This window comes from Macaca nemestrina, chromosome 9 (assembly GCF_043159975.1).
Source record: "Macaca nemestrina isolate mMacNem1 chromosome 9, mMacNem.hap1, whole genome shotgun sequence".
NCBI lineage: Eukaryota > Metazoa > Chordata > Mammalia > Primates > Cercopithecidae > Macaca > Macaca nemestrina.
Window position 1 is genome coordinate 38,347,777 of NC_092133.1, and position 14,705 is coordinate 38,362,481.

General features: G+C 44.7%; 1 protein-coding gene across 50 annotated transcripts in view; it reads left to right on the forward strand.

The window, feature by feature from the left end:
- LOC105478501 (sorbin and SH3 domain containing 1) overlaps positions 1-14,705 on the forward strand; it is a 253,390-nt gene that overhangs the window by 111,974 nt on the left and 126,711 nt on the right. For all 50 annotated transcript variants that reach the window (XM_071069396.1, XM_071069405.1, XM_071069420.1 and 47 more), the window contains 2 exons: positions 9,721-9,775; positions 13,352-13,417. In XM_071069396.1, the coding sequence (XP_070925497.1) occupies positions 9,766-9,775; positions 13,352-13,417 (76 nt within the window). In that variant the 5' untranslated portion in view covers positions 9,721-9,765. Of the gene's footprint in view, positions 1-9,720; positions 9,776-13,351; positions 13,418-14,705 lie in introns of those variants that run through there.

Here is a 14,705-nt window from a genome sequence, read left to right on the forward strand (position 1 = left end):
TTATTGTCATTCAAGGTTCTTTCTTTAGACTAGATTCTCCTAAAGCACAGGGGTATGAGGTGCATAGCTCTTGGTGTGTATTGCTGAAGATAATGATAAAAATGTAGTGTCATTGGCCGTGTAGGAAAAAGCCAATGTCTTTGCATTTGCCCACATTATTAGTTTTAAAAAAATTTTGGACTAATATAAGAAGCAGAAAAAATGGTTAGTCATTATTTATATATATAAATATATATATAGTTTGTTTGTTTGTTTTGAGATGGAGTGTTGCTCTGTCGCCCAGGCTGGAGTGCAGTGGCGCGATCTCAGCTAACTGCAAGCTCTGCTTCCCGGGTTCACGCTATTCTCCTGCCTCAGCCTCCTGAGTAGCTGGGACTACAGGCACCCGCCACCACGCCCGGCTAATTTCTTTGTATTTTTTTAGTAGAGACGGGGTTTCACTGTGTTGGCCCAGATGGTCTCCATCTCCTGACCTCGTGATCCGCCTGCCTCGGCCTCCCAAAGTGCTGGGATTACAGGCGTGAGCCACCCCGCCCGGCCTATATTTTTTAACTGGTTGGGTTAAGTAAACATTTTCTCATAGATTTGTTTATTATTTGCATTTTGTCTTCTGGGAATCATTTCTTCATGTGTCTAAAAATCTTTTTCTTGGCAATTAGTATGATTACATTAGATTAAGGATATTAACCCATCATTTTGTTTGCTGCAAGCCATGCATTTTAATACGTTAGACAATGTAATATATCATTACAAATTATCTCCTAAATTCTGTTGTTTGAAGCTCAAAGAATACTGCATTTATAAGACTTGAAACTGTTTGGGGGGCTGAATTTGCTTATTGGGATGGAAGTCAACATTTTATATTTATTTAAAGGCTCCACTCAAGTATTTTAAAATGATTGCAGATTTATTGGTGGTGAATGTTCTAGCTCCAAATCTGCCCCTTCTCTGGCACGAACCTGGAACGAAAGTTTGATGTTGATAGTGGAGTTTGGGCATGGGCTTTCTGAATATTGTGATCATAAATAGGTTTTATTAAAATGAGTTCTTGGCTAGGTGCAGTGGCTCATGCCTGTAATCCCAGCACTTTGGGAGGCCGAGGCGGGTGGATCACTTGAGGTCAGGAGTTCAAGACCAGCCTGGCCAACATGGTGAAACCCCATCTTTTTTTTTTTTTTTTTTTTTTGAGACGGAGTCTTGTTCTGTCACCCAGGCTGGAGTGCAGTGGCCAGATCTCAGCTCACTGCAAGCTCCGCCTCCCGGGTTTATGCCATTCTCCTGCCTCAGCCTCCCAAGTAGCTGGGACTACAGGCGCCCGCCACCGGGCCCGGCTAATTTTTTGTATTTTTTTAGTAGAGACGGGGTTTCACCGTGTTCGCCAGGATGGTCTCGATCTCCTAACCTTGTGATCCGCCCGTCTTGGCCTCCCAAAGTGCTGGGATTACAGGCTTGAGCCACCGCGCCCGGCCGTGAAACCCCATCTTTACTAAAAATACAAAAATTAGGCAAGGTGGCACGTGCTTGTAATCCCAGCTATTTGGGAGACTGAGGCACGAGACTCACTTGAACCCAGGGGGCGGAGGTTGCAGTGAACCGAGATTGTGCCACTGCACTCCAGCCTGGATGAGAGGTGAGACTCTGTCTCCAAAATAAAAAAGTTCTTCATCTTCATGACTTGATATGGGGATCAAAACCAAAACTATTTCCGGCCAGTGTAACTACAGAAAATAAAATAAAATAAAATAAAATAAAAACTAGATGAAAATAAAAACTTTTAGTTTTTGTTGAACCAGTGCATCTGGCTATTGGGATTGGCCTTAAATTTGGGGAGATGAGGGAAAGGGCATTAGTGGGAAGCAACAAGATTAAAGGCTTAGAAATGGGAACTCTTATCATAAATCAGTAGGAATAGCAAGTATGGTACATGTACAGTTTAGGACTCATGGGAGGATGTGAGGGAGATGAGACTGGAAAAATAACTGGGACGTGATCCTGCAGGGCCTTATGGCACATTAAATTTGGACTTGAATTTTTAGATCAGTGTTTCCAAAAGTGTGACATTTGAGGTGATTTTAGAAGGTATGTCCATGAACATTGGGACATTTTGGTATTTACTCATTCCTTGATTCTCTCTCTCATTGTGCTCCCATGACACTTAAGCCAGATTGCTAGCAGAAGGGTTATCTCATTGTGTTACATTTAAAAGGGCCATGTCTGCCACCCTACAACCCTGTGATGGCCTCAAAGACAGCAATCCTGTCTGATCCTGTTGGTCCCCACTGGGCCAAGCACTTTCCTGGATGCAAAGTAGGTACTAAAGAATTGTTTTTGAATGGTATCATCAGGCCTGTGTTTTAGATATAAAACTCTTTCCCGGAAGCTTTGCTCCCTTTCCCTTGCCCGCCATACTGCCCAGCCAACCCCTCTGAGTGTATAGGAGCCCTGTGGATTTTTTTTCCCCGTTGAAATTTGACCCACGTTGAAGTGAAAGCTGGGGAGTACATAGGTGGGTGCCAGCACAGTGGCTGGAGGGGGCTCATGGAACCTCCTTCCAACACAGCTGGAAAACCAGGAAAATGGTCTGGGTAACCTACATAGATGCTTCTGGTTCTAAAGAAGTGAGCATGTAGTTGAAACAGAATAAAGACCAGCTTAGGGCCCTCTGGCTCCCTAAACTCCTGAAGAACTACAGCGGCCCTGTTCTAGAAGGATCCTCATGGCCCAATGTAAATCAGTTCACAGTGACACTTAGAAATCAAGACCGGAAAGTGTCGGGAGGAGGAAGGAGTTAACTGTCTTAAATGCAGTGGAAAGATCAGTGAAGCCCGGACCAGTGCAGAAACCGTTGGACTTGGCCATGCATGTGCACTGGAAACCTTTCTGAAGGCCATTTCAGATAATTGGTTAGAACGGAAACCGAGTTGGAGGGACTCCAGGAGGAAATGAGAGGATGTGGAGGATGGCCTTTCTGATGTGTTTTCCTATTGCTCCCTCTCCAGAAACATTGGTCTTTTTACAGAAACTTCGTGCTTGTTGTGTTCTGAGCTCCCAGGAGTGTCATGGGATTCTAGACTGAAGTTAATGTCAGGGTCAAGTTTATCCCACTTTCTTCCCCTTGAAAGGAAGTATCAGCGACTCAGTGTTTATCCTTTCTGGCTTCTGAAGAACCTTCTGCACCCTTTGCAATAATGTAGAGGGTGCATTTGAAGAGAAATGACATTAATAGAGATTGAGAAGAGAAGGCGCTGTTGAAAAATTGGAGAAATGTGGCTCTGCTAGTGGATCCGCAAAGTACAAAGAAATAAGGCCAAGCATTTATTCTGGGGCTCTGTGCGCTGTCTCTATTCTTTTCAAGCTGTTGGAAGTAGCTGTACATATATAAAATCAAGTCCCAGATTAGATTTTTTTTTTTTTTTTTTTAAATACAGGGTCTCACTCTGTTCCCCAGGCTAGAGTGCAGTGACGCGATCTTGGCTCACTGCAACCTCTGCCTCCTGGGTCCAAGCGACCCTCCCACCTCAGCCTCCAGAGTAGCTGGGACTACAGGCGTGCACCACCACGTGCAGCTAATTTTTGTATTTTTGGTGGAGACAGGGCATCCCCATCATGTTACCCAGGCTGGTCTTGAACTCCAGACTCAAGCAGTCTGCCTGCCTCGGCCTCCCAAGTGCTGGGATTACAGGTGTGAGCCACGGCGCCCAGTATCAGACTGGGTTTTCTTTTCTTTTTTTTTTTTTTTGGAGACAGAGTCTTGTTCTGTCACCCAGTTTGGAGTGCAGTGGTGTAAGCTCAGCTCACTGCAACCTCCGCCTCCCAAGTTCAAGTGATTCTCCTGCCTCTGCCTCCAGAGTAGCTGGGACTACAGGCGTCCACCACCATGCCTGGTTAATTTTTGTATTTTTAGTAGAGATGGGTTTCACCCTGTTGGCTGGGCTGGTCTTGAACTCCTGACCTCAAGTGATCTTCCCACCTCGGCCACCCAAGGTGCTGGGATTATAGGCGTGAGTCATTGCACCCGGCCCAAGATTGGATTTTAAAGCTAAGGCATAACCAGCATTTTGTACAAGTCGGGAGCTGGCTCCCTTTTAAGGAGCCACAGTGGAGTTAAGGAGGCTCTTGGCTATCTTGAAGGTAAGACTCTGAAGTTAGGTTCTGAAGGTTAAACAGGGGCGAGAAAGGCCATGACTGAGCACCTCCTGCATGCCCAGTGCTGAGGATGATGTAGTTTTTCCTTTCCAGATATTTACACTCTATTGTTGGGGATGGGGGAGCTATGGAGGCAAAACACCATAGAGCATAGGAGAAGCTGGAGCATGCTGGCTGGGAGATTTATAGGCTCTTTGTTTTCCAAGAACCTTTGCAGGACCTTGAATTCATTTTTACAGACATACTCAATTTCTCCCTAGTCATATATCCCTAAACTATCCATATAAGGACCTTCTTTCCTTTCCCAGTAACCAACCCATATTTAGTTGATTGTTTTTCAGCTGGAAGCATGAGTATAAATTTGGCTTTTTAGTAATTAATCACTTTGTGTCATCAAAACTTGTCTTAGTATAGGGTCCTGGAATTGGCGGGGTAGGTGGACAATATGGAAAGATTAATTATCTGGATGCTTTCTTAACGACTCTGGCCACTTCACATCTTGTTCTTCTCATGGAATGTCTGTGTTGATGCTGTGGTACTTGGACCAAGTACGGCAGGTCCAAGCAGCTCAAAGCGTGGAATGGCGGTTTGACCCCCCGCTGGCACACCCAAGCTGTAACACTGCATAGGCTCCTGCAACTCACTAAGGGAATTAACTGCCCACTTGTAGTTGTCTGATTTTGCCACTAGATGGTACACTGTTCGTCCTTTTGGCTTTTACCCAACGGTGCCTGGCTCATTTGGAGGGGGGACTTGTAAGAGACATTCCAAAGTCATGCCATCATGTACTCAACCAAATCAGGCTCTTTACAGCTTAGTTTTTAAATAAATATTAAGTGTTAGAGGTTTTTTATGTAAAATAAACTCTCAAGTTCTCATCTGACTGTAATGACCCTTATTACCTCTAAATAAACAGCAGGGACTAGACTATGATTTTCAAAGCTTTCAGTGTTCTGGTCAAGCTCAGTTTGTGTAGTTTCATGGATGCATCCTCACTTCCCAGGCTCTGAGCACTTAAGGTTGTAGAGACACAACCACTGCCAAGCCACTTGGGATTCAGATCTGGTCAGCCTCATGTCAGGAGACAGGAATGAAGATTCTCCTCTTCAGATGAAATCTTGGAGACTTCTCCCTCCCATCTTCTACTGGTCAAAGTTCTTGGGTGGCAGATAACCAGAAACCACCTCTGGTGAACTCAAACTGAGAAGGGATTTATTGGCAAGATCTTGGGTAGTTCACGGAGTTGATGGAAGGTTGGAGAACTGCACTCAGAACTGGGGCAGGAATTCCAGGAGGCTGAGCTGGCTGGGATCAGAGCCAGAATCAGGCCCTGGAATAGTCTGGATAGGACGTTGCTGCTGTTGCCACCACAGGGGAGGACTGGACACGGGGCACTGTCCTTGGCACTGCTGCCATTGCTGCAGTTCCTTTTCTTCAATCAGCCCGTTCATCCTCAGCACTTTTAATTTTATTTTAAAATGTCCTTGTTTGTTAGTATCAACTGCTGGAGATTTAATCGCCAGAGTGAACACACAACAGAACCTGCTACTCAAAAAGTCCTCGTGTGCAAGAGCTGGTACTCACCTGTGCATTGTCATTGTCACGTACTATCATCATACAAGGTCTTAAAATATCAAAGTAGTCTGTTAACACCCAGGATCCATTCGCCTTCTACCCTCTAACCATCCAGCCATTAAATGGTTAATAGCAGGCACAGGGAGGGGCCTCCCAGAGAGTGCTACAACTGGTGTCTGCTCCAGTTGGTAGACATTTGTGGCAAAATGATGGTTAAATATTTTGAAGATTATCTCTGACCATGTCTATTTTAGGTCAGTTTGTAAGTAAGAGGGGCTGACACTTAGAAGTTAGTAGTTTCTATATTGAGAAATGTGAAATGTGCAAAGGGCTACCTGCATATGACAGTGATTACTCATCATGTATGAGTTGAGGTATCCCTTTTTGTTTGGTTCATAAGACATCTCCATTCATTCCTTTTCCAGCCTAAGAATGCTGTGTGCTTTGTACTTGTTTTTTAAATTAAGATGAATTAAGCTATACAAAGGAAATTGGTAAATGGATTATGGAGTGTTATTACAATGAAATACAGCCATTAAAATGATGGATATGCTGACTATGTAGAATCCTAGAAAAATGTTCATGAAATATTTGATTTAAAAATTAGAACACAAAGCTGTCCAGATAGCATGTTTACAGCAGTGTACATGCTATTTATGTATCTAGAGGCTAGAAAGGACTCCTAAAAGAATGAAAATAGTTTCAGTTAAGATAGCTTCACAGTTGAATCAAGAAGATTTCTTCAATACTGCTTTAAAAATTGAGGAAAGGCCAGGTGCAGTGGCTCACACCTGTAATCCCAGCACTTTTAGAGACTGAGGCAGGAGGATCGCTTGAGGTCAGGAGTTGAGGCCAGCCTGGGCAATAGAGAGACCCCATCTCCAAAAAATAAAAATTTAAAAAATTAGCCACATGTGGTGGTGCACAACTAGTCCCAGCTACTTGGGAGGCTGAGGTGGGAGGACTGCTTGAGCCCAGGAGGTTGAGGCTGTAGTGAACCGTGATCACACCAGTGCACTCCAGCCTGGGTGATAGTGCAAGATCCTGTCTCAAAAAAAAAAAAGAAAGAAAAAAAAAAAAAGAAAAAATAAGGAATAAAAACTTTAACATAATACAATTGCTCATGAAAATTATTTATAAAATAAAAGCATTTGGATGGTATCACAACAACCCTTTTGATCCTGGGAGACAAACTAAGGTATCAAAAAATTAGGATTGGAAAACATGAGGACATACAGATAACAGCAGGTTGTGTGTTTCTCAATTGAAAGAACAGATGTTTCCACAGCTTAGAAAACTGGCTGTGTGGACAGCTACTGAAGGTCATAGATAGTCTCAGATGTATTTGCCAGTGACAGAGGCAAAGTTACTGCTGATTTGGGCTGCAGAGATGGGCTTAGGATGATTTCCTTTTCATCCTTAGCATTCTACTCTGTTAATTACAAGGACAGTAAGCAAAGCAACCATCCAGAAAGGAAATCAGTGTCCAACTTCAGCTTTTTTAAAAAAAGAAGCTAAAGCATGTCTCCTTTTGCAGACCTTCATACCGTATCACATCCCTATTACAGAATTTGTGAACGGGAGCTTTCCTCTGCATCATTGCTTCTCACACCTTAAAATGCAAAGAGAGCACCTGGAATTTTGTTAAAATGCCCATTCTGATTCAGTAGGTACAGGATGGAGTCTGAGCTTCTGCATATTCTTTACTTTTTTTTTTTTTTGGAGATGGAGTCTCACTCTGTCACTCAGGCTGGAGTGCAGTGGCACACACGGACTAGGCTCACTGCAACTTCCGCCTCCCAGGTTCAAGCAATTCTCCAGCCTCAGCCTCCCGAGTAGCTAGGATTACAGGCACCCACCACCACACCCAGCTGATTTTGTATTTTAGTAGAGACAGGGTTTCACCATGTTGCCCAGGGTGGTCTCGAACTCCTGACCTCAGGTGAACTGCCCAACTTGGCCTTCCAAAGTGCTGGAATTATAGGCATGACTCACCACGCCTGGCCGCTTCTGCATTTTCAGTAAGCTCCCAGCTAATGCGAATGCTGCTGGCCTGTGGACCACACTTGAAGTATCAAGGTTCTGCGTATCCCAAGGACTTGTTTTTCAGATTGTGTGACCTTCAGATGTGTTCAGTAAGACTTTATTAGTTGAAGTATGTACAAGACTTGTACTTTGAAAAAACTATAAAACATTACCAAGAGAAATTAAAGAAGACCTGGATAAAGGGAGAGATAGGTCATACTCATGAACTGGAAGACTCGATATTGTTAAAAATGTTAGTTTTTCACAGATTCAACACGATTCCAGTTAAAATCTGAACAGACTTTTTTTGGTAGAAATTGATAAGGTGGTTTTAAACTTTATATGAAAATGCAAAGGACCTGAAATAGCCAAAATGATTTTGGAAAAAAAACTCAAGTTGGAAGACTCACTGTATTAGGCCATTCTTGCACAGCTGTAAAGAAATACCAGATACTGGGTCATTTATAAAGAAAAGAGGTTTAATTGGCTCATAGTTCTGTAAGCTAGCTGTACGGGAAGCATGGTGCTGGCATCTGCTCGGCTTCTGGGAAGCCTCAGGAAGCTTCCCATCATGGTGCAAGGCAAAGGGGGAGCAGGAGTGTCACACGACAAGAGCATAAGTAAGGGTGGGGGAGGTGCCACATACTTTTAAATGACCAGGTCTTGTGAGAACTCGCTATTGCAAAGATAGCACCAGGCCATGAGGGATCCACCCCCATGATTCAAACACCTCCCACCAGGCCCACCTCCAACATCGGGGATTACATTTTAACATGAGATTTGGGCAGGGACAAATATCCAAACTCTATCACTCACATTGCCTGATTTCAAGGCTATGTAAAACTATAGTAATCAAGACAGTGAGTTATTAGATAAAGACAGCTCACTGAAATAGAAGAGTCCAGAAACTGACCCAGCCATATCTAACCAGTCGCTTTTCAGAAGTGTTATGCTAAACAAGAGAAGCCAGACGCAAAGAATTACCTATACTATGATACCATTTATATAAAATCCTGGAAAAGGTAAAACAATAGTAACAGAAAGCAGATCAGTTGTTAACAGGGACCTGAGATGGTACTTGGCTGTAGAGATACACATGGGAACTTTTTGGGGTGATGGAAAGGCTGTATATTGTGATTGCAGTGGTGGTTATAGGATGTATATATTTGTCAAAACTCATCGAATTGTAAAATTAAAATGGATATATTCGGTTGTATGCAAACGATAACTCAGTAAAAGATCTAGATATATATTAGGGCATTGTCAGTACAATTTAAGCTTTCTTTGAGACCCTACTAAATTAAGGGGTTATCTATTTGAACATCAGGCATTGGTTCCCAGCTCCAGGTGGTAGAGCACAGTGCATAGGAACGTGGGCCAGAAAGTCAGGCTGTCTGGGTTCCAGTATCAGCTCCTCCACTGCGGCAAGCACACAGCTTCACCTGTCTGTGTCTCGGTTTCCTCATCTGTGAAAACTAACATGACATTAGTGCTTACCTTCTAGGGTTGTGAGGTCAAATGCATTAATATATTTAAAGCATTTAGAACATTTCCTTGTGCATAGTAAGCTATGTATAAGCATTCAGTATGATCAGTAAGTTCTCAAATCAGTTTGTGTCGTGATTTTACCTCTTTCTCCTAAAATGTGTTTTTTCCCTTTCCTTTACCCTCTCTTTAAACCACGTGCACTCATGTAGCTTGAGGTTTTTTTATAGAATGTTAGAGCTGAAAGGGATCTCAGATAACATTAGCATCAAGTATGGGCAACAAAACTGAAACCAGTGAGGTTGAGTGATGTGCCCAAGGTCACAGTAATATGTGGGTGACCATGAACCAGAAGCCTGGCCAGGTGACTCCTGGTTCAGCTCTGTTTTATCAAGGGTTACAGTGTTTGCATTTTTAATACTAACCATTGGGATTTATCGCGAACCTGCCATTCATCAATTGCATTGTGTGGTGTTTGTTTTTCTACAGAGCAGTTCAGAGCCCCAGTTGCAGACGACTTGTCCTGCCACCACCATGAGCTCTGGTAAGTCATTTTAAACTCATCTTTCTCTCATCTACCAGACTGGGCCGTTTACCCAGATTTCCCATGCACCCCGAAGGCCCCACTCTGGCATTATATTTTTTATTTTTTGCAAACTGGGTGAATGCCAAAGCTTTGTCATAAGTTGTCATCATGACTATCATCACCTTCATGGTTAATGATTTTTTGAGTGCCTACTACTATTGCCAAAGAACTGTGCTATACACTTTACATGCACATTAGCCCTCTCTTTATTGAGATGTAACTGGCATACTATAAACCACAGATATTTTAAGTATACAATTTGATAAAATTTGACATATGTGTACACCTCCATGGCATTTCTTAATCTGAGTGACTGCAGCAAAAGTAAACTGAGTGGCCATAATTGCCCCAGGATGTGAACTAATCTAATGCTTCCTTCATCCAGGCTAGTAGAGCAGTCTGCTCTCTCTTTTGCTTTGCCTTTGGTAGTAAAAGTCAAGACCTAAAGAAATAATCAGTTTTGAGTATTTTTAGTTTTGAGCTGAGGTAGAAAACGTGGGTTAGGGAAGACAGAGATGGGAACAGATCCCTGCTCATCATGCAGCCAAGAGCTGTCAGCTTTCCAACCCAGAATTGGAGCAGAGAAGTTTCCATCTGGAGATTAAGCCCCACCTAGGCTACTGAGCATACCCTGGAGCCTCCTGAGACCTGCAGGTGGGGCAGGCTGTGGGGTGGGAATATGACCATGTGGCTGTCTCATTCAGGGGTCTCCCAATCCTGCAGTATTTCGTGAGTGTTGTCAGTGACCTTTGTGGATTAAAAATCATCCTTTTCCATTTATTTGCATACAATATCCTTTTAGCCAAGTTCTGAGCAGGACAGTATGTAGTTAAGACCTAGGAAGGCTCTGGGTGGAATAGCTGAGGCCCACACCCTGACCTCTTTGCTTACTGGCTGCATAGTCTTGGACCCGTGGTGGACCCTTCTCTGCATTTTCCTCTGCAAAATGGACATAATAAAAGCCCTAGTTCATTGGGATTTAGTGAGGATTAAGTGAGGCAATGCTTTCATTTATTTTTTTTGAGACGAGTCTCGCTCTGTCATCCAGGCTGGAGTGCAGTGGCATGATCTTGGCTCACTTCAGTCTCTGCCTCCTGAGTTCAAGTGATTTTCCTGCCTCAGCCTCCTGAGTAGCTGGGATTACAGGTGCCCACCACCACGCCTGGCTAATTTTTTTGTATTTTTAATAGAGACGGGGTTTCACCGTGTTGACCAGGCTGGTCTCGAACTTCTGACCTCAGGTGATCCGCCCCTCTCTGCCACCGTGCCTGGCCTGAGGCAGTGCTTTTAAAGTGCTGGGCTCTGTGTCCAAGGCATGGCAAGGGCTTCATCTTTGGGCTCGTACTGTTATGAGTTCAGAGTTCCTCCCTGCAAAGCCAGGGACTTGGCTTCTCACCAATTCCTTGAGTGCTTTTGCTGTGTGCGAAGAGGCCGTGCACCTTTTCCCCTCTAAGCAGGCTCAGGTACTGCCAGTAGCTCCTGCTTCATAACTCATTTTTGTCTCTTTGGCTTTTTGCTTTTGTTGTCATTTAAAATAGGCCATGGTGTTTGGCTTTATTTTGTTTTAAACTTTTTCTCTGTAGCCTAAAGCTACTTTCTCGTCCAGTGGCAGAACTGGCCTAACTTTGGTTTACTCCTCTTGGCATTAAGGGCCAGAGAAGGAGGAAGGGAGAGGCCTGGAAGAAGGGTATGGGTGTGGAAAAGCCCAGGAGACTTCTCCCCAGAATCTCTCTCTCAACGTGGGGGATTGGAAGGAGGCATTGCCTAGGAAGAGTTCAGAAACTCTGGAGCCTTTGACCCGATGATCCCACTCTTGGGAATTTCTATCTTAATTCCAAGGAAACAAAAATATCACCCACATGAAGTGGGGGGTACGAGTAAGTACGTTATGTGTATTTACTTGATGGAATATTACACCGCTATTAAAATGGTCATTAGGAGAAAAGTAGCTACATGGGAAATATTTGTTTTAATGCTGGTGGAAAGAGCAGTGTAAAAATGGTGGATTCTTTTTATTCCAAGTTTGGGCTGGGCTGCCAGTCACCAGGTGAAGTGCTTTACCTGTGTGATCTTGTTACATTCTCCTGGAAAACCCTCACAGGTGGGGCGTGGTTTGCCACCCTCATTACACAGATGGGAAAACTGAGGCCCTGAGGGGTTAATAATATGGCTGGGATCACTCACCTAGTGTGTGCTGTGGCTGAATCAAACTCAGGAAGCTGGACACCAACATTATGCTGCAGAGGTTTGAGTTTCGGGAGATGGAGTTACTAATTTTTAAATACCTTTCCAAAATGTCAAGTTGGGTTGTTACATTTAATTAAAAGAAAGGAAGAACATGGGGCTGGGCCTGCTGGTAGCTCAGAGGCTGCCCCACACTAGCCTGGGGAGGCCTGGAGCAAGGCCTACAATCACAGAAGGAACTAGAGCAGGTACTTGGATTTCTGGCCTTCTCACCAGCACCCTTCTTCCACTCATCTCAGAGCTCAAGGAAGACTCTGACATCTAGAAGAATTAGCCTTCACCTGTAGGTGGGTGTGGGCAATTAACAGGCCACAGCCTGTGAGGCCAGCATGGGGAAGTCCAGGCACTGGGTGGGGCAGTGGCCCTGCTCGTGTATGGCCACTGGCAGCATCCAGACTGGCCTGTCAGTGTGGCTTATAGCAGGCGACCCCCATTTTGGGAGGCTGATTGTTAAGGGCCTAGGTAAGGTGACTTAGGTCTCAGCCTAATGAATTACAGGGGTGTGGGACTAAGCTTCAGTCCCAGCATTTGGAGAAACAGAATATATGTGTATACATATGTATGTATGTATATATCAGGAAACCCAAATGTTTATCCTATTTGGGGAGGAAGAAGATGAGCTGTGAGATGGGCAGACCCGAGTTCAAATTTCAGCTTAGTGATCTCGGGCAGGCCTGGAATCCTCTCTGCCTCAATTTTCTTATCTATAAAATAGGCATTCCTAACTCCTAGTTCTGGAGGTCTGGGTCTTAAGGATAAAATGAGATGCTAATTATGCAGTGCTAAGCATGGATCCTCAGACCTGGGCAAGTCAGTGTTTAAAAACCCATAGCTAGTCGTGATTATGTTTGTAGCTTGGTTAACTCTGGGCTTGGAGGGGCTCCTCCAAGCACACATGTCCTAGGGCGACAGGGCCTGCCGGCCTACCTTCCTCGGCCTGCCTCTATCTATTTTGGGATGGGGACCTGGGTGGGGCTTAGGCTGCAGGTGAGCAGGGATGGTCTCAGCTTCTGTGACTGAGCAGAACTCAGGAAAGTCTCAGCCAACCCAGAGGACATGACATCTGAGGGGAGCCCCAGGGATGCGTGGAATTTCCATCAGGTGAGAAGGGAGGATGAGGCATTCTCGGCAGAGGGCCTCTTAGGAACCGAGGCCTAGAGGTCTGAAGGTATCTGGGCAGGACCCCTCTGCTTCCTCCTGACTCTGACCCCAGCACCTTCTGCCATGCAGGACTCAGTAAGTGCTGGGGCAGTTTACTCACAAACTTCATGCTCTCTTTCTTTCTTGCAGAATGTGATGGTAGTTCCAAAGCTGTGGTGAATGGCTTGGCACCTGGCAGCAATGGTCAAGACAAAGGTAAGGTTCTTGGAGAGAAGTCTGGATTGGTACTGGAAAGCATTTCTAAAGGTGTGGAGTATGTCAGGCCGGGGCCATCCCATCTGCCTGGTGCGAACACCATTGGCCTAACCAAGCCCTAAACTGGGGACCAGTTCCCTACACTGATTTGCTGAGACCTGGAGCCTATTCTTGCATTTCGGGAGTCTGAGGCTGCCATTTTCCCACTGTGAGGTATTAAAAACTTTCCCTAGCACACAAGGATGCTGTGAATGACAGATCAGGCACGTGGACCAATGCATACTTCATGCCTGGTACAGATGGCATTTATCAGCCTGAAATATCCCTTGCTCAGCCTTTCACCTTCACCTATAATAAACAGTGATGTGTTCACAGTCCTGACCCTAAGGTAAGAGCCTAAATCATTAAAATAAATTATTTCAGTGGCATTAATTTAATGCACATCCTCTCATAGTTTCAGTTTTTAAAAATTTTAGGATAAAAGATTTAAATGTGAAATGAATGATGGATGTGATGAATGACCTTTGAGGTCCTGCTTGGCCTGGAGACTTTCATCCTGACCTCAGTGTGGCTGTGCAGATAGCCTGGCGACGGGGCTTGCGGTACCACTTTTACTGAGTGGTGTGATGGACACTCAAGCTGGAGTGACAAGGCATGGGTTCAAGTCCCAGCTCTGCCACCATGAACAGGACATCTTGAGAGGCCCTTTATCTTTGTGGGTGTGGGTTCCCTTATCTATAAGATGAGGGAATTCATGCTCTGCCATATTTATTTCTGCTTCAAATTCAGAATTGGAATGAATGCTCATCCAGCTAAATTTTATGGTATACAAGAGGAAGGGCCAGAATCCTCGCATTGGGCATTTAAGTCAAGATGCATCTCAAAGAATAATTTCAAACAATTTGGCATTTTGATCTGTGTAATTTCCATCTGGGTCAACAGAGTGTTCCTTTTAAGACAAGGCAAAGTGTGAACTAAGAGGAACCAGCCGTAGAGGGTATGCCCAGAGACTAGGAGGGGCTGGGGTACAGGGCCCAGGTGGTGTGGGGGTGGGTTCCTTGGTGGCCGGAGGGGACCTGCCATGCTCCTGTTCTTGCCTCCCTGCCTGGTCGCCCGTCTGCACCCATGGTGTGGGGCCCTGGACAGTCTCGACCAAGTTGCACTTAGGGAACTGAGGGGCAGTGCCTGTGGAGTGGCTGCAGGCATGTGTTTAGCATCCAGTGAGGAGCATGGAGAGGGGTGGGGGCCCTATTAGTTTAAAACCTGTGGAGTCATCGACCCCATCCAT